The sequence below is a fragment of the Hakea prostrata genome, chromosome 2, assembly GCF_041222555.1.
Source record: "Hakea prostrata isolate BN-2017 chromosome 2, UWA_Hpros_2, whole genome shotgun sequence".
In the NCBI taxonomy this organism is placed as follows: domain Eukaryota; kingdom Viridiplantae; phylum Streptophyta; class Magnoliopsida; order Proteales; family Proteaceae; genus Hakea; species Hakea prostrata.
In genome coordinates, this window is record NC_142601.1 from 70,133,551 (window position 1) to 70,160,533 (window position 26,983).

Consider the following 26,983-nt stretch of genomic DNA (forward strand, 5'->3'; position numbering starts at 1 on the left):
TTTAGTCTATTTTGAAGAGAGTCATAGAGTTGTAAAGCATTGTTTCCTTTTAGCACGTCCTATTTTAAGGATAACTTAAATTAGGAAAGTTTTATTTCCTTTTGGAGTCCAGTTTGTCTATTATCTAATTAATATTAGGTAACTCAAAATGTGATCTCAGATCCAAGGGCTGAGATTGCGTAGTAATTAGATACCTTTATCAAAGTCCAATTTAAGTTGTGGTGGGACCCTAGCAATTAGGACAACTCAGTAGGAGTTTAAGTCTTTTGTTCAGGCTATAAAATAGCCTCTCTAGTGTAATTTTTTCTTCAAAGTTGATTGAATGAAAAAGAGTTTTGAGAAAATAGACTGGTAAAGTTGTGGGGATCTTGGGAGGAGAACCTGCAGCTGGTTTCGTGTGTTGTTTCTTCAACTTCAAGACCTTTATTCACTGTCACAAGCATTCAACTGAAGTTCCTGCAGTTCGTCTTCCACCAAGTAAGTACTAAGCCCCTCCCCTAGCCCTTTCACCCCCCCCTTCTGCCCGCAGCCATCCCAGCCCTCCATCTTAGTTTCAGACCTTGAAACCTCTCCCTTCCCAATCACAAATCACCCCCACCTCTTCCCCTCTCTTTTCCCTAAACCCTAAGTCATTCCCTAGAGTCCGCAAGTCCCCCTTTTCCTTCCCTTGTTTCTGTGCAAGCAACAGCAATAGTCTATTAAAAACCCTAATTCCCCAGCCCCTGAAGAGTCTCAATCGCACCAAGCTTAGGATTACATTCCCCAAGCCCTCGGCCCCTTTAAACCATTAAACCCTAATCTGAAAATTTTCTGCAACTCATCTTCTTCATAGAAAGTTGCAGAAAGTTTGAATTTCCAGATTTTTCTGAAACTTACCTATTTCTGTCCCAACTTCCCAGATCTATCTTAGCCCTTAATAAACCCTTTTTAGTATCCCTAAACTACCAAAACAGCAACACTAGACCAACTACCAGCCCTAGCCAAAACACTAAACCTTCCATTTAGCTGCTGCAACTTGTATACAAGGTCCTGAAAGTGAACCCTAATTCTGGGATTACACTAGGAAGAGGAAAGCAGAGAAGCAGAGAGTGGCTAGAGCACTGGATGAGGTGGTAAGAGGATCTTTGACATACGCTACTGATTCCAATAGTGATGAGCATGGTGGGAGATCTCGCGAGATCTCGGCGAGATCTCGCGAGATATCTCATTTTTTAACCTTGGCAAGACGAGATGGAGGTCGAGATCTGCGAGTTGGGATATCTCGCTCGAGATCTCGCCAGATCTCGCCATATCTCGCCCTGGATCTCGCTGGAACTCTCAATTTTTGCCCTTTTTTTTGTAGATTTTGGCTGAATTTTCACTTACAACTACTCTTTGCACATCTACAACAAGGAAGATCAATCATTCTCTACTTGTCTTATGAATTTATGATTTAATGACTTATATAGAACTTCTAATGGTTGTATAATTATTTTATTCTTGAAAATTGAGATTGTGATACTCATATGGATGGAATTTTGATAACATTTAAGTTAGTTGATGCATTTGATATACTTGCTTTTCATTTATATGCTTTAAAGGTTCTATATTACATGTTGTATAACATTGCATTCCCTAATCCTACTACATTTCGGTTTTACACTATGGGTAGACTTAGAAATCATACATAGGGTTGTTTTGACAAATCCAAGGCCACCAACGTGTTCAAAAGGCCTTAAATAAGCTAAATACCAAGTTTCAACCCAATTAGGACCCTAAAACCCACCGAGATGGGCCACCGAGTTGACGCCAAAAAATTGTACATCTCGACCGAGATCTCACCGAGATGGTCGAGATCTCTCTTTTTCAAGGTGGCGAGATCTCTCTCGAGAGCGAGATCTTCTACCATGGTGATGAGCATGTTGATCCTGTCAATGTACATAAAGAGGAGGAGGCCAGGGAGTTGAGGTGGGCAATGGCAGAGAGCAAGGCATCACACCAACAGGAGCAGGAGAGGACTAAAGCTAAAGATGCAGCAGTTGGTCAGAGCGGTGTTCCTTCTCCCTCAACGGGTTTTCCACAACAACAAGATCTGATACTAGATATGGATTCTGATATTAGGAAGAAGGGGGTGAAGCAATCCATAATACTAGGTGCATGGAAGAACATGAAGGGGAAGGGGAAGGGGAAGGTTAAGGAAGCAGTGGCGAAATAGATGCTTTATAACACCATTCTAACCAACACATCATAGAGGCCTTATTACCAGAACATGATAGACACGATCACAAAGGTAGATCCTAGATACCATGTCCCCACCCCTCATGAGGTCATGAACAAATTCCTCACACACCAAAAGGAGTTAGCGACTTACATAGGGTAGATGAGGCCCTTCTCGGGGACATACGAAGTCACCATCATGTCTGATGGATGGACCGGTCCGACAAAAAAGTCCATCATCAACTTTATGGTGTATTGCGATAATAGGACCATCTTCCTAAAATTTGTGAATGCATCTAGTGAGGTGAGAGACCACAGGTACATCTTTGGACTTCTTCAGGATGTGGTGCATGTGGGTAAAAGGAATGTTGAACAGATCGCAACTAACAATGGCTCCAACTTCAAAAAGGCAATGAGATGATGATGAGGTCTATGGAGACAAATCTATTTTGGACACCCTATGCGGCTCTCTATATCGACATCATGCCGAAGGATATTGGGAAGAGCCAGATTGTGGAAGTGTAGCAGACAATGCTTGAAAGATCATGAATTTTATATATAATCATGGCAATGCTCTTGATATGATGAAGCATGTAGGGGTGACTTGGTGTGACTTGGTGTCACGAGGTTCGCCACGAACTACATTGTCTTGAAGAGTATCGTCACAAAGAGAACAGGTTTGAGATCCATGTTTGCATCTCAGGCATGATTTGTTTAGATAGGATTCAGGTTAGATTAATAACTTTTATAGAATATTACATTTTACAAATTATTAGATTATCTATTAAGTAATAACTAAATATTTTTGTTATAAACCAAGACCAATAAAAGGGCGCACAGCACAGGTTATCGTATCTTCCAATGATTTCTTGAGACAAGTGGGGATAGTGTTGCAAACCATAGAGCTTATTATAAAGGTCATGCATATGGTGAACTCCATGAAGGGGCCCATTATGCCCCACCTATATGCAGCCATTCAAGCCATGAGGTTGGTCGTACAACATGCAAATCCAAGAGGTTGCAATAGTTTTTTGGACATCATCGATGTTCAATTGACCAGACATCTTATGCATCCACAACATAAGGTAGTAAGTAAATATGAAATTTGTTGGTAATTCATTCATTATTATGTTAATGAAAATTTTAAATCTAACTGTGGCTCTATGAGTTGTAAACTAAGCAACCTACTAAATTAACCCCAAATACCAAAACAACTACAGTTTGGGGTTAGACCCAGAGCTACTTGAGGTCGTGATGGCCATGGTAGCAAAGTTGGGCCCAGACTTGATGCTCCAATCCTTCTATAACAATGAAATGAGATAGTAAGGAATTAGGACTTGGGACTTGCATTTGATTTTTGGAAGAATTTAGCTAACCATCATTAGAAATTATTGTAGATCAAGATATACAGTGACAAATTTAGGTCCTTTGTAACAGATGTTGTTGTGAAGGGACCAGTAACACAAACCCACGTAGATCAATAACTCGTACAAATTTATTACATTTTACAAATTATTAGATTTTTTATTGAGTAATAACCAATAACTTAATACCTTAGTCATAATGCAGCTGATTGGTGGGTCCTCTATGGCTCTAGTGCAAAAGATGAGGAAAGTGGCAATCAAGGTCCTCTCGTATGCTTGCTCCGCCTCTAGATGTGAAAGGAATTGGAGCACATTTAACTTAATCCACTCAAAGAGGCGGAACAGATTGGGATCTCAATGCCGAAAGGATCCTGTGTTCATTCACTATAACCTCATATTGAAGACGCATCACATAAAGAGCTAGGTGAAGAATCAAGGCAAGCAGCAGAACCATTGACCTTGCGGATTTCTTCCAGGTGGACTCAGATGATGAGGACCACCTAATTGATGGGTAAGGGACAAAGGTGAGCCAGTATTGGACCAGCCTGAAGGAAGGCCTAACCTAGAGATTGCTCGTCATGTGAGGGTCGATGTTGATGCATTCATGGATGATAGAAGTCGCGCACAAGAAGAAGCTAGTATTTTAGATGAGGATTGGAAGCTGACCCCGCAAGACGATGATTTTGTGCTTTCCACATACGCTCAAGATCTGGATGAGACCTTGACTCCTAGTCAGACGTAACAGAGGGATGATGATGAGGATGATGATGACGATGATGATCGTCATGGAGGTGGACGAGGACTTCCAATGCGTATGGCGGTTCCACTACCAAAGTCACAACCTTCGCTTATAAGTTTGCCAACTAGACAATTCACCCATGCCACCCAAGGTGAGCACCATGGTGGCATGCCTAGTCATAAGGACAGGGCTCCATACCTAGAGGCACTTACATCGGAGGGCCCCATAGCCAGTTCCACCCACCAAACCCAAAGGGGCACTGACATGGCTAGCTTGCCAAACTCGATAGGATCGATGAGCCTGGATGGCTGGGAGAGTGTGGGGTTTGCACCTACGGGGTTTATGGGTCTACCTGCAAATATGTATATGAGGGAGCGTATGGTGGAGTGTGTGGTGGAGCATGTGGTGGGGCATATGCTGAGTCATTTGCTAGTTTGAGTGCATATGGTGGGGCATATGAGCATATGGCATCTCATTTGCTGATTCGAACAATATTTTGCATATGGATGTGGGATGGATCAGGCGGATCATTTGGGTAGTTGATCTTTGGATATCCATCAGGGCCACTAGTAGTACAAGTAGAAGTACCAATTGTGTACCCTGAAAGGGATTCAAGTGATGACTATCCTATGCAGAGCACTGGCTATAATAGTCATTTCCCTCATGACACTTTGCATAAGGTGGGTTAACTGTTTTATACAGACAATGTTACATAGAAAAGGGCAACAACTGGCTACTTGGACAACTATAGACATAGGATGTCATGGGCTGAGTATGTCCATTATTAACAAAGCAACCTAGGCCAAGGGTTATGTGCATTTTAATTTGTAATTCATTCGTATACTATTATGTTATACACTCATACTGTTTAAACAATTAAACTGTGCACTACTACTGACTTCTACACTTGTACTTGACTACTTGTGTATTGAATTTTAGTTTGAAGATCTTGTATTCTCTTTCATCATATCCATACTTACATTGGTTAAAATTCATGTTCCAAATTTCTAGGTTTGCCCGCATACAGTTGGGTATGTGTCAATCAAAGACACCACTTTGGGTTAGGTTCTAGGCAAAAATAACTCTAACTCTCTTAGCGTGTTTATTGACCTTAAATTAGGCTGCACACCGAGAACCAAGCCAAAATAACCCCAAAAAACTACTGAAACTAAGGAGAGAGACTTGTTAAAATTTCTGAAATTTCAGCAAAATTTTGCCGAAGTTTCAAAATTTCAGTCATCTTGGTAGGTACCGAGATGGAGAGTCAAACTGAAGTTTCCCACAATGAATTTGGGTAGGATACCAAAGAATAGTTTTAGTTAGTTTTAGCTTTTCTAAGAGTCCAGTATAGTCATTTTCTTATTTAAATAATGTAATCAACCTATTGAGTATGGAACAGAAAATGTGAAATAAAGCTTGAGTTTTGTGCGCTCGCAACCCCCTGGGGTCTTCTATATCCTTCTTCTCTATTATATCCTCCACTAATTGGTCTCAGAGCCCAAACATGGGTAACCCACAATCCCTCTCCTAGTTTATCTCCCTTGCCATTTCTTATTCTTTTTGTGATCTTTCTCCCTAATTTGTTCTTCACCTTTTCACTGACACTATGATTGACAATAACACTAGAAAACTCTACCTCCATTCATTCCCATGTCCCCCAAAGATAAAAGGAACTATCCTGATACAAACATTTCTATACAAGACCACTTCTTGTTTTACAATAACTCAAAACCGAGTTTTTCTTTCCAGAGGGAGAAAATTGATGCAACCTGATTTGAAATGGAGCTCCAACCACATTAAATTTTTTATGCCAATATCCTGGATTTAATTCCATCAAACCACTCTATCTTGGCTCAACTTCTAGCCTTACCAACCTATATTTGAGGAATTTTATTACCATCTAGATAGCTGATTTAAAGGATATTGTTTCCAAAAATTGTCAGTTAATGGTTTGCCCATTTGTAGGAGAGAACAACTGATCATGTGGACACAGAAACCTAGCTTGTGATGAAGAGTGAATTCATTTGGTGAAAGGAAGAACCTTGGTACTTTTCATGCTACAGTACCATGGACAGTTTTTCCAATTAGGTCTTATTAAATGCTTGGTATTTTCCTTGGCAATTTTTCGGGATAATTATGTAAGCTAATTTTGGCAGGATACTCAAGAATTGCTTTGAATTGCTAAGAGTCCTAGACTCCTAGTATAGGTATTTTCTTCTTAAAGTATGTCTCTTCTATTATTTAAACACTTATTATCACCCTATTAAGTATTGAATAGGAATTATATGAGTTAAATGTTTTTTTTCCCCAGTGTTCTCTTCTTAAAATACACCCCTCTTTCTCTTCTCTACTTCCTGATTCTTTTTATCCCTCTTCCCTTGTACCACTCTAATTCATCTTAGGTTCCCACTTTTTTTTTTTTTTTTTGATGAATAAACAATTGTATTAAAATAACAACACGCTTACAACATAGCAGAAATAAAGCGAAAAGCAAAGAGCACTGGAAAGCAAAATGGGCAGGACCCAAAGAAGATGGGCCGAACAGGGCCAGAAACTAAGTGGTGGATTTTATCTTATTCTTCTTTTTCTTCTTTTTCTTGGAGGAAGTCAACGAAGAAGTCGTCACCGAATGGGTTATGCCCCTTAGCAAAACGATTGCTCCTTCTATGCTCGGCCCTATCAAGGATATGCGAGGGGGGGGGGAGGAAGGAGGTTCCGAATCGAACTCAGAAGAGATTAGGTCATGAGCAGAACAAGGGTTGGATGGCTTAGCCCCAAGAGCTAAAAGGCCCAAAGAGGATCGGTTAAGGTGGTTCTGAGGGATACATGGGTTGAGGGACATAGGCCCATGGGCCATGGGTTCCAAAAAGGGACAATTAGGAGGGGGTAAAATTGGCAAGGTGAAATGGTCGTGAGGGGACATAGGAGGGATTATAGGAGAGTCGGTGGGATTAATATTCAGATTGTCTTTTACCGAAAAAGGAGGAAAGAGAGGCGGAGATAGGGAGGCATCGGTTTCGGTTGTGGTGGTTTCATGGAAAGGGGAAGAAGCAGGACAAGCAGCTGTGGATGAGGCAGGCCCCCAAACTTCAACAGGGGTGGTAGGGTCTTCGGCAGCAGTGTGGTGGCAGAGATTCGCAGAGGACTGAGCAACTAGGGAGACAATGCAAGGAGCTGTCCCTGTTGGAGTAGAATTAGGTTTGAATTTACTTCTCCGGTATGTACAGGTAACCGGCGGCGAACAAAATTCAGCGGGTTTTCAGAGGAGGAAGAATGGTTAGGATGATTGATGGTGGCAGTGATTTGGGAAGCAAAGGGTGAGGGACTTGCAGAGGGCTTATCGTGAGAGAAGGCTAGATTTTCAGAGGATCTAATGAGCAAGGCTTTCTATCGATGGAGCGTGGGAAGTCTAAGTAAGCACAATAGAGGGATGAGGGACATGGCCAGCGACGACAGTGGTGGTTGCGTCGAGGGACAAGCTAAAAGCCGCTAGAGGAGGGGTTGCAAGAGGAGAAACCATGGCAGGCGGCGGAGAAATTTCAAGCAGTTGAGAAGGCTTTTCTAGCAGCAGAGAAGACTTATCAGGCAGAAGGGGAGGCAATATCGACGGCAATGGCAAGGGAGAAGAGTCGTCAAGGGGCAGCAGCGACAGCATCAGCAATGAGTCGCAATCAGACAGCATCGGCTCCGAAAATTATTTGCAGCCGGAGGAGGAGAAGAAGATTTTGAGGTAGCAGCGGCAACATCAATAGAGCATTTTTCAAGCCTGTCAATGATTAGGCGAGAGGAATATGAAGGATTAGCAAGGGGCAGCATCTTATCTTCAATCGGCGGCGGCAAGTGAGCACGCAAAGAACCCAGCTGTATAAAGGGTACTTGGTCTTCAGGCAGTGGCAAGGAAAGAGACGTCATCAGGCAAGAGTTTGCTCAAGAGTTCGAAGCAGCAACACAGTTCACATTGTCATGACTGAAGGAAGCACAAACGGAGCACCTATTAGGGACCCAGTCGTAGACAATAATTTGGTCATAGCATAGGCCAAAGTCATCTTCAATGGAGATACAAGAAGGAAGAGGCTTGTCAGCAGAGACATCGACACAAAGACGAGCATCCTAGAAAAATGGACGGAAGAACAGAAAATGTGGAAGGTACATTTGGGTGGGTGCCCAAGATAAAGGAAAATCATTAGCAGTGATAATTTTGGAAGATCCCTCACTAGTTATGAAACATATTCTTCAGAAAATGTGGTGCACATAAGGGAAAGAAAAATCCGCTAATGCAACCAATAGTTGTCATAGAGTCTTTGCCCAAGGCATTGAAGAGCGTATGAAAGTCAAAGCAGGACAAATAAGGTTCATAAGCAATGCCCTGACAACTATTATGTAGTCAATAATCACTGTGTGAAGAGACCCCTTCACCTTTCGCTTCCCATGCACCTTACTGGGAAATCAACATAGTTGTCAAGCATCTACTAGGCATCCAGACTCTTTCTAAGGTCCAAGATGGTAGGACTCTTTGTTGACACTCAACAGCACTACAGTGATTAAGATTTATGGCTTTGTTTTTTATTGAATACTTTGTTGTTATGCAATTTTTTTCTCATATTAGGCCATTATTAGCATAACTATATCATATTCCACTGATATGACTCCTATTTTGCATATCAACATAATAATGTGAAGGGACCTTTTTTGTAAACACCCCCCCCCGCTTAAGGTGTCTAATTATTTTGTAATGCAATTTATTTTCACCCTTAAAAGTAAAATCCACTCTCTTTTTCCGAGGGTGAATCGTTTCATTTCTCCTTTTTCTATTAAAAAAAATGTACAAAGACAAGGACAACTTCTAATAAAGGCAAAATGACAAATCACTTTCAACCCTTGGTTTATCGTCAGCTCCCATTTCAACCCTTGGATTACTTAAATTTTTACAAGTAAGTGAGGGGACAATCAAAAGAAGATTACAAGTTCTAATTCACCTATAGAGGTATCATTTTGATAGTCCTGTACATAATATTATCATTGCTAATCATATACATGCCTAGGCAAGTGACTTGTCTCCTAGGTGCCCCTATAATACCTGGGTCTGCCAGCTACATTGACAACTATGAAGCAACAAAAAACAGAAAGTCAAGTTGATACTACAAAATCTGAGGTCTATATTGTCTGCAGAGTCTGGCATTCAGAAGGAGCCATTCTATTTTAGGAATTCATACATTCAAACACAAAAATGAGAACGTGGTTAACGAACCATTGCATTTAGAATGCAGAAACATTTGAACATTTTGAGTATCAATATAACTTTCCAATCAATTTGAAACAGGAATGATCTTTTCATGAGATGACAACCCAAAAAACGATGGATATAACATGCAACCAAGATGGCCATATGGTTAAAAATGCTCAATTTGTTTGATCATTTTCCCTTCTGCCAAGCAATCATAATACGAAATTTCATGGAAATACCTTCAAAATCTCAATGTTTGTTAACATATCTGCCCTGTCGCTGAGTAATCTGAGAAACTGAATAAACCTCTCGGTATAAAGATTAACCATGAGCTGGAATATTTCATATCTGACACAATAACAAATAATTAGAGCAAAGAATAACCCAACTTGGACAGGATAGACATTGTGCAATATCTCCATGGTTAAACAACTACAAAGAATAACACAAACAGGATTACAAACAGTGGAGGATAAAAACCAAGATCACTTTCAAGATAATAGAGCGAGAAGACAAAGTTATCCAGAAAACAGAGGGAATAATAATCATAACAATTATGAAGAAAAACTCTTCACCCCCAAAATAAACAACAAAAGAAAGAAAAAAAGCCTGTTAGTTCACACTACTTATAGATGACATTAATCTTAGTGTTCTGGTCCTTCCCATATGGACTATGATCCACCCTCAATCCTTGAATCAAGAATGAGACTAAGACCTCCTACAACAGTCGAATTCAATTAACTCAAGAGTACACTTTACAGAAAACTAGTCAATTAGGAGAGCAAGTTCATCCTTCAAGATTTTCTTCCAGAGCACATTTTACAGAAGTCTCTCTTTCGTCTGATCATCTCTTCTTAAATCAAACCTCCACTATTCCCCCATACAGAGATGTCGTACCAGCAAAGAGAAATTTGAGCAGTAATGCGCAAAGTTGTGAACATGGTAGAAGATCTCGCTTGAGAGCGAGATCTTGCTACCATGAAATACCGAGATCTCGACCATCTCGGTGAGATCTCGGTCGAGATATGCCATTTTTTGGGCGTCATGTTGGTAGCCCATCTCGGTGGGTTTTCGGGTCCCAGTTAGGCTAAAACTTGGTATTTAGCCTATTTAAGGCCTTTTGAACACACTAGTGGCCTTGGATTTGTGAGAAAACAACCCTAAATATGATTTCTAAGCCTACCCATAGTGTGAAACCGAAATGCTATAGGATTAGAGAATGCAAGGTTATATAACATGTTTTATAAAACCATCAAGGCATATAATAAATAGGCAAGTGTATCAAATACATCAAATAACTTAAATGTCATCAAGATTCCATCCATATGAGTATTACAATCTTGACTTTCGAGAATAAAATGATAAAATTATACAACCGTTAGAAGTTCCATACAAGTCATTAACGCATAAGTTCATAAGACAAGTAGAGAATGATTGAACTTCCTTTGATGTTGTAGATGTGCTAAAAGTAGTTGCAACTGAAATTTTGGCTGAAATCCGAAAAAATGGGCAAAATTTGAGAATTCTAGCGAGATATCCCATTTCGCAGATCTCGATCTTGATCTCGTCTCGGTTTATAAAAAAACCGAGATATCTCGCAAGATCTCGCGAGATCTCCCACCATGGTTGTGAAACACTCCACACCCACCTTCCCAAAAAAAGAAGGAAAAAAGAACGAACATCCACAAAAACTATAAATCCCCTGTCTCTTCCTAGTACAGGAGCATCAATGGTGGGAGTGGGACAACACATTAGTGGGGCAGTCCAACACTTCATCTATAAAAGAGGAATTGTCAAAATCTATTTTTAAGAAAAAATAAGAACAGTTATCTTCTTGTATGGGTTGATTACAGTTGTGTTGATCTCATTTATCTTACACGAGACTTTAACTTCTTTCTTTCATTGGTGCTCATAACATGAGATCATTCATGAAAAGAGGAGAGCCCCATGAGCCCCAACGGTTGCTATCTGTGCCAGTATGTAACCTTTCCAAATTCCAATACTGTAGTTCAGCATAGCTAGTCAGCATTCCTTTTTTCCAATAGCCAACCATAGTTTCTCATTTTTTGATCTTAAGGTATAAAAATTACAACAAAAAATCTGCAATTGAATTCTACCACTTATCTGCAGTTAGTCCTAACCAGTCTGCTACTGATCAATATGCCATTTGATTTTCAGTGAACAGTATGTTCACTGCTAGTGATGGTTCGAGAACTCACAAGTTTTCATCGAGATCTTGCGAGATATCTTGTTCTTTAAAAAATGTGAGAAGAGATCTCAGTTCAACCGGAATTTCAGTTTAATCCCTTCCTTGAAACCCCCAAATCTCGCTCAAGTCATCTCAGCAGGAACACCTGAACCCTCCTACAGCATCTACAGCAAAAATTCAAATGGTTTTCAAGCAATTTTTATTTTTTATTTTTTTTCAAAAACTATGTTCGACACTTGTTTCATTGATGTTGATTAAAAATATGTTGAACAACTTAGTTGATCTACACTTTCATGAAAACGATATTCTTCTTTTCTTTTTCTTTTTTTCTTTTTTTTGGGATTTTCTAAACTAAATATAAATTTTTAAGACTAAAATTCTATTAAAAAAAAAAACTAATGTTTTGGAAATGGTTCTAATGTATGTTAGACTCCACTGGAAGCCTACAACCTCATGGAATCAAATTTGTTCCCATCAATTATGGTTGCTTATTTTAAATTTACATAATTACAAAAAAAAAATTATGGAAATTTATCTGTTTTTTAAAATGATTCTTAGGTTACCTTGTCTATTTAAAAAATACAATGATGTTAAAATAACCATGTTATGTTTAAGCTTTCACAACATAGTGCACATCATTTATTAAAAATTACTTTATATGCTTTTAGTTAACCAAAAAATAAATTAATTAGTAGTGTTTTTAGTGTCTGAATATGTTAATGTATTAGTGTAATAGCTTAGATTTTTTTTTTTTTTTGGTGGGGGGGGGGGGGGGGCTGAAAGTAATAGTTTAGATTAGTGTATGTGAATGCTTGATGTATGGCAACATGGAGATGCCTTAACTACCAAAAAAATTAGTCCAAGTGTTGATATTGTGACTTGTAAGAAGGTGTTGAATTCTGGAGGTGCAACTAGGTTGAAGCAACACTTGGTGAGGGGATACAGAGATCTGGCCAAGTGCCTCAAAGTTCCTTATGAAATGCAACAAGCAATAATGAACAATTCCGAAGGAGGGAGACTGAAGAGCATAGAGAAGGGAAAACAATAAAGGGGAGTTTGATGAGGCTATGTTACAGAGACAGCCTATAGAGGAGGAGGAGGATCAGAGGGTGAGAAGAAGTCTTAGGGTAGAACCCAGGCTGAGGAGAGAAACTTACAAGTGGCTTTTGCTGCAAGTAGACAGTCCTTGCACTTCAAGAATGTGAGACTATGAACAAGCAAGCCAAGAAGGCGCATCTGGCTCAGCTGCACCTGCATTTGAGCAAGAAAGTGAGAGGAAGAGAAAGATTAAACATGGGAAAGACTGACATACGTGAGAGTACCATCCCCAAATCCGATACTTCAACAAGACCCCACCACTTTTAGGGAACAAGACTACTAATAACCAACCATCCTAATGTCTTCGGTAGTAGAGAAGATCAAGCAAAGGATGCCAACAGCAAAATGTTCTACAACAACATCCCCTTAATGAAGCCCAGGGCACACATTCCCAAGCAATGTTTGATGCAGCTAGGAGGGCTAGTCCAAGAATGGAAGGACCCACACCGTGGGAGTTGATGGAAGTGTACTTGCCCAAGCAGAAGGAGTTGGATGAGTATATTGAGACACTGAAGCCACTATGGGAGACTTATGGGGTGACAGAGACGGTTGATGGATGGAAAGGACCTACTAGATAGTCCATTAAAAACTTTATATCAAACTGCAATGGTAAGACAATTTTCAGAAGTCTTTAGATGCATCCAAGGAAGGATGCAGATTTTTTGTAAAGGAGTAGAGATAGGTGATGCAGGAGGTAAGGGCAAGTAACATTATCCAAGTTTTTACGAATAACAGTGCTAATTATAAGAAGGTCGGGGAGATGCTGAAACAAGAAGAGTAGAACGATTAATCTCTTGTGGACACCTTTTGATGCACATTTCATTGATTTGATGTTGAAGGATGTTAAGAAGAGGAAGTCTGTGGGTAGTGTGGTCCAAAAAGTAAGGGAAGCAACCACATTTGTATACAACCATGGGTATGCCTCACAACTCTTGAGGACAAAGTATGGTGGTGGTCTAGCGAGACCAGGTGTCACTAGATTTACCACCAATTATGTTGCATTGAATAGCTTCCAATCCAAAGTGGTGAGTTCAAGGTCCATGCTTGCCAGTGAAGATTGGTTTGAATGACCTAGATCAAACATACTTACATACCTGAAGGGAAAGCAGCCCAACAGACCATTACCAGTGATGAGGGAGATGGTGTATGTTGCTGCCCCAAGAAAGGGTTTCTCAAAATTTTGGTAATGGGATATGACTGGGTTCTCTGTGACATGGGCTATACGGGATGATGTTTAGGGACAAAGGTTGAGTCGGGGCTTTGCGATTAAAAATCAAATGCTCTTAAATGATATTTAGGATCTCAAGCATACATAGCCCATCCCATGGGAGATATGAAATAAATTCCTTAAGATTGAAAACGAGGGTCTACAAGTGTGTTGAAATTTCGAAGGAATATAGGAAATAATACAAGGATATCATCCCCCAAGTTTGGCTGGGTTTGGATGGTTAAATTAGAAGATATGAAGGTTCTTTCAGGGGTTTTAGGAAGTACAAAACTTTAAGAAAATATTCACATCTTGAAACCGGACAGACAGAATGGGGTTAAACTAGGATATAAGTTCACCCAGGTAGGGGGGATGATGTGTCTAAAGTGTGGGACAGATCTAAAGGTTAGATTGGAATAGATCTGACCTTGAATTATGAGTGTCTTGGGAACTCCAACTATTCAAAAAAAATAAAAAAATAGAAACAAGGGTGATATGAGAAGGGGGATGGAGTGCAGGCTGCTAGATACCTGGATGGCACCTAATGGATGCTAAGATTCACCTGAAGATGAAGGTCGAAGGTTGTCCCTTTCAGCCCCTATCAAAGATCTAAGCTGGACTTCACTTAGAACCTTCCTAGGGCTTGGATCTTCAAACTAATTGACAGATCCAGAACTCCTACCACGTGAATGTTCAAACTTGAACCAAAAGGAACACACACGAGGTGCTCGAAGGAAGTATATTTTCATTCATTCTTCAAATCTAGTCCCCCCCCCCCCCATTGATTGAAGGGATCTATTTATACATAATATATTAGAGTCCTAAGCTGATTTGGACTCCAAGTTGGACTCTTAACTCAAAGTCTAACTAGCCTAAACTGACTTAAGCTCTTAAAACTGAAATATAAAAAGACTATTCTGTCCTTATAATTTAACTACTAAAGTTACACAGAATTCACATTAGTTAAAACGCACTTAGCGTACACAGTGAACTTTCGGAGAATAGCCCCATGACCGAATAAACCTATTAAATAAAGACCGAACACCTATATCCATCGACCTAGGTTGATTTCATAGGAAAATAGGCCAATTCGTTGCTGGATCTGCATCACATGTCATACTACTGCTTGCAATTACTACATAACAGATCGAGTGATGCTGATATGTGGAAAATAGTGTTCCTGAGTTGAAACCTGCAGTTAAAAATCACTAGTGACAGTAAATGTGAAGGTTACTCTAATCATTATTCCATTCCATAGATATAGGAACATCATTGAGCTACACTATATCCTACCTTACATGGCTGCCTTATTATCTTGTTTGGAAATTGGAGTGCTATTACAGGATTGTGCACTATTTGGTGGACTTGTTCACTTTGTGGTAACGAAGAGGAAGTACATACAACAGTTTGTTGGCATCAGATTGTCTAAGTAAGCATTAGAGGACGAGTCACAACATGTGAGGAGTTACAACATTAAGTACCATTTTGTCATTGTGATTTTTTGCAATTTTTTTTTAATCTTAGGGTTCCACTATATTTATGGTGCCTAAAATAAGGTGTCCTAAAAGTTGCAGTCCCTAATTTAGGATGTGACCCCCGAAATCAGCCATTGAAACTCAGGAGAAAAAAATAGGTACATGCTTTGACCAAAATTCCTGTTTCAGTCAAAACATTTTAATCCCAAGCCTAGTTGAAACCAGGCTGAAAAGTGAAACAACCAACCTTGCTTTTCCATGAGTCACAAAGCATGCAATACCAGAAAGGCTAATTTATTCAAAAAATACAAGTGGTAATGATTTTTAAGAAAAACCTTGGAGGAAAACAAGGAGCAACATAATCATATATATCTCCAAGCTCTTCTCCAATCTGCAGATGAAAACACAGAATCAGTTCCAGTAATTACATTGGACTGCCCCTAACACACACATATGCATACTTGTAACATAAGTGACCAAGGTGTGCATATATCAAAGTGGGTTTCAGATGTTAAGGAAGATATTCAAAGCTGTAATAACTAAAAGAGTCATAAAACTAAGGAGTCTATGAAGTTAGGATTGAAATTCAGTTGAGACAAGAAACCACTATTATGAAGAACCAATTTGATTTTTGCTAGCAAGATCCAAAAATTGGTTATTTAATTTCTCAAAAGACTCATGGAAACATTTAAAGATTGTAAGAAGGAACTCCAACATGGTCTTCTATTGACCAAGATAAACCTTATGATTCAGTCCCTATAGAGTTAATCTGGCAAGTGATAGACAACTAATGTTTGAAATGAATATATGGTTCATTGTTACAAATACGTATTACACTAGTTAAATTTTATTTTCCAGTTTCCTGGTTGTGTTGTTAGTGGTCTATGCAGTTAGATCTCTGAAAGTTCTTCCCTACATTAACAGGGGCTTCTTACTAGACAACAAGAGGAAAAAGCCCTTCATAGTTGTGCCACATTTTCTTTCCTTTTCCTTTTTGTTTTCCTTCCCCCTTCACCAACCACAGGCTAGTAAATTCTGAAAAGGACAGGAGAAGGCGCCCACCTGAGGGGGGAGGGGGAGAACAGAATCCTGGAAGCCCAAGCTCCTCATTTGAAAAAATAATAATAATAGTAAACCAGGTAGAATGAGGGAAATTTTGCAATTTGGGCTACAATTTCACATACCGTCCGAGCCTCCTCTAAGGCAGCTTTTAACTCTTGAAAGGCAAGCTGCACATAGAAATCACCATCAAGAAGAAAAATATAAATGTACATAACAGAAACATCAATATTTATGCCCCCAGCTACTACACAATGTGAAAAAAGTACCGCTGTCAACAGCTTGTTAAAACGTTCTTCAACCGTCTTTCTTATTTGCTCATAGCATTTATCCTTATAACCTTTCCCCTGAACCTTCAACTTCTGCTGTGTTACGTTTCTGGAAGTAGCAGTTTGACTAGTATCTTTTTTGCTGGGTGGGAAGGAACAATTGCAAACAGATAATACAAACAAAATTAGCATCAAAACTGACATTAAGTAGATTCCAGATAAACTGAAAGGATGGTTACATCAAGCAATCTTAAAATGGCACTAAGAGGAACTAATTGCAAACAGGACAACCAGCACCAGGTTTAATGTTAACATATGAAAGAATATTGCTCCAAACATATTACTTGGCAGATCTACGAGGGTTAGTAACTGATGCCATGGCACCACCACCCTCTGCCTCCGCTGCCTCCTCAGCTAGTTGTTGATCAAGTATTTCTTGCATTTCAACCACTCTGGAAGAAATCGAAAAGTAATGAGGGCAATGGGCAAAACTAGGAAAGATTGTTCAAAAGCACAAAAAGAGAAACAAAAATCTGGTGTAAATAACACCTAAAAGTTGGCCATCAAGTCAAAGATCTATCCACAATGATTTAGAAAAAAAAACAGTTCATAGATAAAGAGCATTAATATCCATCTGTCATCTGCATTTGCTTTATCAAAGAGACACCAATACAAGTTTGAATAGTGTTGATATGGAATAGATTAGCAAGAAAGGAACTATAAGGACCCTTAATCAATGTCATCTAAAATGGAGAAATAGAATCAAATCTTGGCCAAAAGCTGCAGTTTTACCAAGATATCTCAGTTTTACAGGTCATCGAAATGAAGCCTAAAGCAAGATTAAAAGATACAAAGTTTCGACATTTTTAAACGAGATTTTGAAAATATTGATAGTTTTGACCAACAATTGCTAAATTTTGACTAGTTTTAACTTTTAACCCACCTAGCTTCAACTAGTTTCGATAGGTTTCAACAGTTTCAACCAGCATCAACCAGCCAATCACATGTGAAGTTCTATCACCCATGATAACAGATTTCAGCCTCGTCTCAATCAGTTTCAATAAAATTCGGGTTTTTGCCTGGTCAGAACCTTGGCTGGCACTAAAATCTTTATCCTTGATGGATATTAGACTTCTACAGGTGCTGTTCTTACTTCATATACCGTCAAGAATCAAGATTAAAGTGAACTTTGGGACAAAATTTGAAGGTTTACATGCCCCCATCTCACCTAATATAGGTTTCCCTGAAGTTATTCACCCAAAAATAAATAAATAAAAAAAGGTTCACCGGAAGTTCAGAGCATACCATGGATGTTTGCCACTGAAACAACAAATCAGGATAAGCAGACACAAAATGCATCATTTCAGAAAATTGTTGGTATTTCAGTGGTTTCAACATGAACAAAACCCTGAAATGAAACAAGATAAGGAACCTTGGCTCAGATAGCAAATCTAGGCTGCAGCCATTAGTAAAATTTCCTTCAACACAACTAACTAAGTTCAACAATTTTCGAAGTGAAGGATTAATGCAAGTAACAACCAGAAAGGTTGATCATCTGGAAACCTCCTGGATTAATCTCATTGTCCTCTTAAAGACCATCTCAAGAGCAAAAGCTTTAGTGCCATTAGTTGTTTTCTCTTCTGTTTATTCCCTCCCCCCCCCCCTTCTTAATTCTAAAGATCTTGACCTCCCGGTTTAATTTTCTCATCTCAACGTATTAACTTGCTCCCAATCACCATAGACTTCCCATCAAATCTCTAACAAAGTCAGAATCTTACCATCAAGAAAAACTTAAATTCAAAAATCCAATTTACATCCATAACCAAAAGGTGTTTCCGAAATTCACGGAATTAGATTTCCCTCCTCACTCCCCAACACAAAATAAACCAAAAAAGAAATCCTAATTCAAGAACCATTCGCACAAGGTATGACAAAGGAATGCTAAAATACAGTCATACCCTCATGAAGCCGACAAAGATAATGCAAGATTTTAAACTGAAAAAACTAGTCCCAACACAAATGCTAAGAGTAAAACCACGGGAAAACCCACCAGTGAATTCCAAGAAGATTTTAAAATTTTATGACATAAAGTAAATCTTCATTAACTTTAACAGATCTCAACTTTTTTTAAATGGTTTCATCAGTTGCAAAAGCCCCATTAACAAGAGCAAACGCACCTGACCTTTTTTTTCCTTTTAAACCAAACTTGATAAGCCTAGCAAAAAAAACATGTATATATATAATAAAAGTAGGAATACATTGTGCCGAATTCCTGGGCACAAGTATCTCTTACTTTCATTTGATAGTGTTGTTACTTGCTAGCAAATTAAGTTGAACACTTTTGATGTAAAAAATGTTGATGGATCTCTCATTATTTACTGCCAATGAAGGTACCACAACCATGACATTGCTACAAAACATAAAGAATTACTTACTTTTACTTTGGAGATCATTTTACAGAACATTGCAACCATTAATAAGCAATACAAAGTAGAATTAACAAAAATAAGGAAGTGCAACAAATAGGGTACACATATTGGGAAAATTTTGGTCAAAACACAAAATATCTGGTAATTTTGAAAACAAAACAAGATTTAAAAAATTCCCTAAAGACATGTTTCGACCGAAATGTACCGAAATTTTGGTTGAAGTATTGAAATTTCGGTACCGACACGTTTCAGCGGAAACAATACTTTGACAGGTTATAAAATCAATTGTTTCAACCAGAAAATTCAGAATTTCGAAGTTTCACTAGTTTTGGTCGTTCAACCAGACGAAATTCCCAACTATTTCGGAAAGCAAAAAAAATTTTGATTTTTTTTGTTTTCATCCCTCATTTCACCTAATTTCTGAAACTCCACTAGATTTGGTCCTCCATTGGTGGATTATCTCAAATCTTGCAAGGTGAGTTTCCAACTTCCACATTTTTTTCTTTCTTTTGTTTGTGCATTAAATCTTCTTGGATTACTTCCAAATTTAAGTATGTTACTCTAGAGTGTTGATCTATGAATTTGTAGCGTCAAAATTAATTTTTAGTTCTTCCTACTATTTTTTATTTTTCTGTTTTAAAATTATTTTGTAAATTATGTATATTGCTAAAATTGTAAACGTATAGTAGATGTATGAGCTTCAAATTAATGTATGTAAGACACCATTTTGCTGTGATGGTGTTGAATCAATTTTTTTTTTTTTTTTTTTTTTTGTAAATTATGTATATTGCTAAAATTGTATATGTATAGTAGATATATGAGCTTCAAATTAATGTATGTAAGACATCATTTTGTTGTGATGGTGTTGAATAAAAAAAAATGTTAATTATCTTTTTTTTTTTTTTTTTTGAAAGATATTAAAATAATTTTAAAATATTTAAATATTAACAAAATAATTAATTGTTGTTTTAAATTTAAAAATAGGAGAGTATTAGTGGAAGCATGTATGTCATTTTTGGAGCATGTATTAGTGGAAGGAGCATGTGGTAGAGCTTTTTAAGATACTTAGTGTGTATTTTACATATTTTTAAATTATTTAGATATTAAAAATAACTAATTAATTTTTATTTTACATTTAGAAATAGAAGATTATTATTAGAAGCATGTACGTAATTTTTGGAGCATATATGGGGCTTTTTAAGAAATTTAGTCTGTATTTCTTGTATCAGGCACTATCTTTCAAATACGTCAGACATAGGTTGGCAACACGGGAGGCCACTGACAGGTGATAGGAAGAAGACTAAGTCTAATTACTGCAAGAAACAACTAGAAGGAGGTAGGGCCACTAGACTGAAGGTTCAAATAGCTGGGGGAGATAATAAAAAAAAAAGTCGTAGGATGCACCAAGGTGCCCTCAGATGTGAAGAAGACAATCACCTCATAGCGCGGGGTGGGGAGCAAAAAAGGAAAGAGAAGAGACTACAGAGGAAGGAGTTCGAGGATGCATGGCTAGATGATCTTCCAGAGCCAAGAGAGCAAGATTTTGAACCATAGGAGCCATGAGCGTATGGATGTAACCCCGATCCAGAGTCTGCACAGATCAGGAGGGCGATGATGATGAGTAGGGAGCAAGCGAGGATTGATGACATGAGGAGGCAGAAAAGGGATCAGGGCTGTGGATCCTCTAGAGAGCCAACAGGTATGGGAGGCACAAGTAACTCCCAAGTCCCTATGAAGAGGAGTCAGAGTGTGAGGCAGGAGGTTCTTATCCCACAGGCCCCAATAAGGGGTCGAGCTTCATAAACACATGCTACAGATCCGGATTTGGAGATTCTTCGCAATAATCAAGCCCTATTTATGAGGCATGAGCAAAAGCAGAAGCACTTATGGGGGAGTGTACAGGAGAAAGTAGGGATGGCTTTCTCCAAGTGGGTTATGTACCATAGTATTCCAGCACATACAGTCTAAGGGCCCTACTATAGGGATATGATTGAGGAGATAGTTAGGGTTGTGAGTGGTATACAAGGGTCCACCCACATGAGATACATAATGTATATTTGCCTAAGCATAAAGAGGACTTGAATGAGTAGATTAATGGATTGAAGCCCATGTGGGCTCATTATGGGGTAACTATGATGATTGATTCTTAGACTGGTCCCACTAGATAGTCCATTCAACTTCAAGTTGAATTGTGATGGGAGGACAGTGTTCTTCAAGTGAGTAGATGCATCCAGGGAGAAGACGGATGTAAAATACATTTACAAATTATTTAAGCAAGTGGTGAAGGAGGTTAGAGTGGAGAATGTGATCCAAATTGTGACTGACAATGGCTCCAACTACAAGAAAGCTAGGTTGAAGATGATGCAGAACCTCAGGTATTAAAACATGCTTCAACTTCTAGTACTAATTTTCATTTTTGAATACATATTACAATATTACATTACATAAATACATATATTGATATATATTTTGTGACTTTATATTGATGTCTTGATGGACAGATATAAGCTCTTTTGGACTTCATGTGTTGCTCATGGCATTGACATAATACTAAAGGACATGGGGAAGGTCAAGCTTGAGAAGAAAACCGTGGAGCAAGCTCAACAAGTTAACACCTTCATCTATAACCACACCTATGCACTAAAAATGATGAGAGATAGGTGTTAAGGTGACTTAGTGAGGCCAGGCATAACCAAATTTGCTAACAATTGAATAGCACTGCAGAGCTTTGAGAATATGAAGACTGGCCTTAAGAGCATGTTTGCATCAAAGCAGCAATTTAGCTGGGGACAGTTCTTCATCCGTAGGAAGAAGGAGAGCAGTTGATCATATTGGATGATAGTTCCTAGAATAAAGTGAGGATAGTGGTGAAGATGCTTGAGCCTATGGTGTATATGTTAAGAATGGTAGATCAGCATGAAAGACCTACTCTACCACACATATGGGCTGCAATAGATAGGATGAAGTAGTAAGTTGCTCAAGTTTACCCACATGGTAACAAGAAAATCCTCAACATCATCCAAATTAGATGGGAATCTATGTTGCAACATTCACTACATAAGGTTGGTGAGTTGTTATTAATGAACTTAATTTTCATTATTTTATCAATTTATTACACTATTAAATATTGATTATTTCCTCTTATTTTTGCCTCTCTTTTTTTGACACAACATATTATCTAAATCCGAAGTACCATTACAAAGACATGCTTAGGATGAGACATTGATAAATGTCGTCCAAATTGTTGTGGAGAGGTTGGAACCGGCCCCATCTAAACAAGCAATCATCCTTATGGAGTTGAGATTGTGATTTGATATTCACAACTCATAATTTTATAGTAAGTTATTAAGTATTAACCTAATTATTTTTTTTTTTTTCTTTATATGTTAGATGGAGGCATTTAGGGATGCCACTAGGAGTTTCGGTCGTTCCGTGGCCATATTGGGACGGGAATCAACCCTTGGCAGTAAGTTAATTTATTATATTATTTACTTACATTCTATCTTTTAGTTAGTTATTTAAGTATTGATTGGAGTTTGTGTTTGTTGCAGCTGAATGGTGGCTGTAATTTGGTTATGACTCACCCCATTTGAGTACTATTGTATGCAAAGTGCTCTCCCAGACATGTTCCACCACTAATTATGAAGCGAAATCAGAGCACCTTCAACCTCATCCACTCAAAGAGACAACCAATTGGGTGTGAAGAGTATAGAAGACCTTGTCTATCTACACTATAATATGAGACTAAGAGAGGATCATATTAGACACGAGCTAGACAAAGAGTAACAATATCAAGTTGAGTGACATAATTGAGATGGATGATGATGATAACACAGTAGTTAACTAGATCAAGGACAATAGAGAACCCTTGCTAGATGAGGAAGGAGGTCATCCCAATAGACAGATTGCAAAGGAGATGAGGGCTGATGTGGAGGACTTCATGGCCAAGGAGGGGAGTGCACATGTAGCGCCCGCCCGTCCCTTTGTGCCACACCCTAGTTCATCCACCCAGAGTGAAGATTTGATTTTCTAGTCCGACACCGAGGATGATTTATGACTCAGACCCTCGACGATGGTGATGGTGACGATGACGACGATGGTGATGATGACGATGATGATGGAGGGGACGAGGAGGGTGTTAGACCTCATGATCAGGATTCAATTGATCCTAGGGACAAACGACCACCACCAACAGTACGTGAGAGTCAGGGAGGGGGAGGACAACCACTAAGATTCACAGGCGAGAGTAAGTTCACCCATGGTGGGAGATCTCGCTCTCGAGCGAGATCTCGCCACTCCAAAATAGAGAGATCTCGACCGAGATGGTGAGATCTCGGTCGAGATCTACCAAAATTTTGGCGTAATCTCGGTGACCCATCTCAGTGGGTTTTAGGGCCCTGGTTGGGCTGAAATTTGGTATTTAATCTATTTAAGACCATTTGAACACATTGGTGGCCTTAGAATTGTGAGAAAATAACCCTAACTACGTCTTCTAAGTCAACCCTATGTGCAAAACTGAAATGTAGAGATATCAAGTAATTCATGTTATCAACTATAAAGTATTAAATACATTACACATCAAACTATCAAAGAACTTAAATGGCTTCAAAATTTTACAACCATAAGAAGTTTTAGACTTTTATTAAGTCATAAATCATAATCCGTAAGTTCACAATCACAATCACAAAAGTATGTGAGTAATAAGATTACAAAACTACAAGACAGCAAGAGTATCACTCAACATTCTGCATCAACTGATTATGAACGGTGGCCACATATGACTCCCAAGTCAACTCATCACTATAGTATGTCACATATAGGTTTAAATATCACATTAAATTGGTTTCCATGAAAGTTAGATCAAAGCTTGTGGATCAACATATATTTACACTAAACTCACACACCCATTATAGAATATTCTATTTGAAAAAATTCAAATTTGGGGGAAAATCTACCTTTGTTGTAGATCTAGTTGAAATAGGCTTGAATGATGATAATTTGATGTTGTAGATGTCTTAAAGATGTTTAGAAGTGGAATCCCCAACAAATTCCGACAAAAAATCAAGTTTCTGGCAATTTTTTATGGTTGCAGCGAGAGAGAGGCGAGATCTCGGCAAGATATGGCGAGATATGGCGAGATCTTGGCGAGATGTGGCGAGATCTCCCATCTCGCAGATCTCGCCTCTCATCTCGTCTCGCTATGTCAAAATAGCGAGATATCTCGCGAGATCTCCCACCATAAGTTCACCCATGCGACACAGGATTTAGACCATACTAGAGTTGCATCTCGAGGCGAAAATGTTTCGGCAACATATTCAAGGAAGGGGAAGGGGAGACAGCATGGATATGGCATGGAGGACATGTCATCATATGTGTCTTGCCATCCGGCTGATGCAGAGAATTTGGCGGGTTCTATAAGATCGATGAGCATAAATGATTCTAGAGACTCCACCTCCAAAGGATCCCGATGGCATAGGCCTGTAACGTCCTCATATGATACTATTGTTTAGAGTATTGGTTCTACTAGGTCAACTTATGGAGCTTATGGTTATGGACTTTATGCTATCCCTCTTGGCTATCAACCACCAGTCAGTGTTGTCAAAGCGACTGCCTAGGCGTCAAAGAGGTTTTTCAACCGCCTTGTTTTGAACCGTATAATTGATGCGTTGTTTTTTTGCTACTTTTTCAATTAAGTGCTATTGCTGCCGCTTTGTGCACCTTATTGCGGCCTAGATGCTAAAGCAACCGCTTTTTTTACATTTTGTACATAATATTTTTTCCTTAACTTTTTTTTTTAAATCAAAATTTATTTTCCAAAGCCGTATATAAATTTAATAACTTAGTCATTTAAGAATCGAGGCCTAAATTGCAAAGGACCCCATGCCTGTTAGCAACAAAATGTGAAACATGAGTCATTCGCAACATCAAGAATCAATGAATCATTAACCGGACAATTACTTGGAAATTGGAATAATGAGATCTATTAATTTATCATGTTGGCCCTGTTAGTACATAATCATGTTATGATGCTTGATGAGATGAACTTATGTTTGAGTTCTTTTTTGGATAATTTTTCATAATTATGATTCTTGAATGCTTTCTTTTTTGGATGAATGTGACTATTGAATGTTTGTTCATCTTATTATAGAAAGTAGTTGTATTAAAAGTAGTTTAAATGTAGTTGTATTGAAGAAAAAAAATTGACCCAACCGCTTTGGTCGCCTTATTGCCGCCTAGACTCCGCTTTGGTCGCCTAATCACCCAGTTGTAGCCCCAATCGCTTTGGTCGCCTTTCCGCCTTAACAACCTTGCCACCAATGGAGCCTTATGGTCATGGAGCTTATGGTGTCCCTCCCACTATCACCCATCGGAGTCAGCCACTGGAACCTTATTGTCAGTATGGAGCTTATAGTGTCTCTACCTTTACTGACGACCAGGGTGTTTCTTCATTTGTTGAGCAAATCCTCCACTCTATTCCACAACCACCACCAGCCTTTCTATATGCAATTGAGCCAATTCCTTATCCAAAGATTCCCAACTTCCCACCATCAGGACATCTTAGGCATGTGGATGAGGCCACATACAAAGCTGCAGCTGCCGACTACGTCGACAACTATATGGAGCAAACATCATGGGACACGTATTGTCACTTGTATGGGGTGCAGAGGGAAGAAGGAGACGTGGAATAGAGTAGGCTTGTAATTGGTAATATTCTTGCTTCTTCTCATATATATTATATACTTGAATGATACATTTCAATGGTTTTTTTGGTAAACTAGTAGTTCCATGGTGTTTATTTGCTTGAAATAAGGTACTATGCGAGAATCCATAACATTTTAAGTCCGTATGAGGCCCGAAATTGAAGTTTGAAACTTCCAAGGAAAAAATCACAAAATTCAACCGAAATTTCGGTCGAAACTTGAAAATTTTGGCCTTTTCTAGGAAAGAAATTCAAGTTTCAAACAATTTTTTTCTAAATGCTAAAAGCATCTAAAAATCGAATTAATATAGCAATATAGCATTGAACAACTAAATGTAAAACTAGAGAAAAAAAATTATACCAGCGGTTCATAAATTGATCATACCTAATAGCACGAACCAATGTCTGCGGACTACAAAACAAAGAAGTGTAACAAAGAGAATTAGAAATATCACAATAGATCAGATATAAATGAATACAGAAAACACAATTAGCACATGGAGTAGCAAACAAAGCACAACAAAAAAATTAATAATAATAAATATACTGACAGATATCATCCACAAAGTTCAATATAATTCATTGAATTCAGATGTATGGTCCCAAATTCCCAAAATATCATGAAAAACTCACCAGATAATGAGCGTCAAAAATAAAAGATTGAAATCATGAGCAAAGTTAATTCTAAAGGAAAACTGCTATACATAAACAAAATGCAGTGCACCATCATCTGACAGCATCTCAGCTAGGTGTTCCTACATATCCCCAGAAAAAACTAAGAGGTGCAGACTATGCCCAAGATAGGCATGGGAACATGCAAAACTGGTGTTGTTAAAACAATGTACTCCATAAACAAGCAATAAAAATAAAACATAGTGCTCCTACAAAAGCAATAAAAATGATATTCAGATGCGCTGAAGTCAATTAAATAAGGCAGATGTATAAAATGTGCGGACATTTTACAAATCCAGAGACTCCATGATGCAGGACATTTGGGACCCAGTCCCACTAACC

General features: G+C 38.5%; 1 protein-coding gene across 4 annotated transcripts in view; it reads right to left on the reverse strand.

The window, feature by feature from the left end:
* Positions 1 to 26,983, reverse strand: part of SEC6 — a 62,968-nt gene that overhangs the window by 13,965 nt on the left and 22,020 nt on the right. For all 4 annotated transcript variants that reach the window (XM_089146421.1, XM_089146420.1, XM_089146422.1 and 1 more), the window contains exons 10-15: positions 26,355 to 26,381; positions 17,185 to 17,292; positions 16,841 to 16,982; positions 16,697 to 16,741; positions 15,848 to 15,903; positions 9,763 to 9,871 (exon numbers count right to left, since the gene is read on the reverse strand). In XM_089146421.1, the coding sequence (XP_089002547.1) occupies positions 9,763 to 9,871; positions 15,848 to 15,903; positions 16,697 to 16,741; positions 16,841 to 16,982; positions 17,185 to 17,292; positions 26,355 to 26,381 (487 nt within the window). The remainder of the gene's footprint in view (positions 1 to 9,762; positions 9,872 to 15,847; positions 15,904 to 16,696; positions 16,742 to 16,840; positions 16,983 to 17,184; positions 17,293 to 26,354; positions 26,382 to 26,983) is intronic.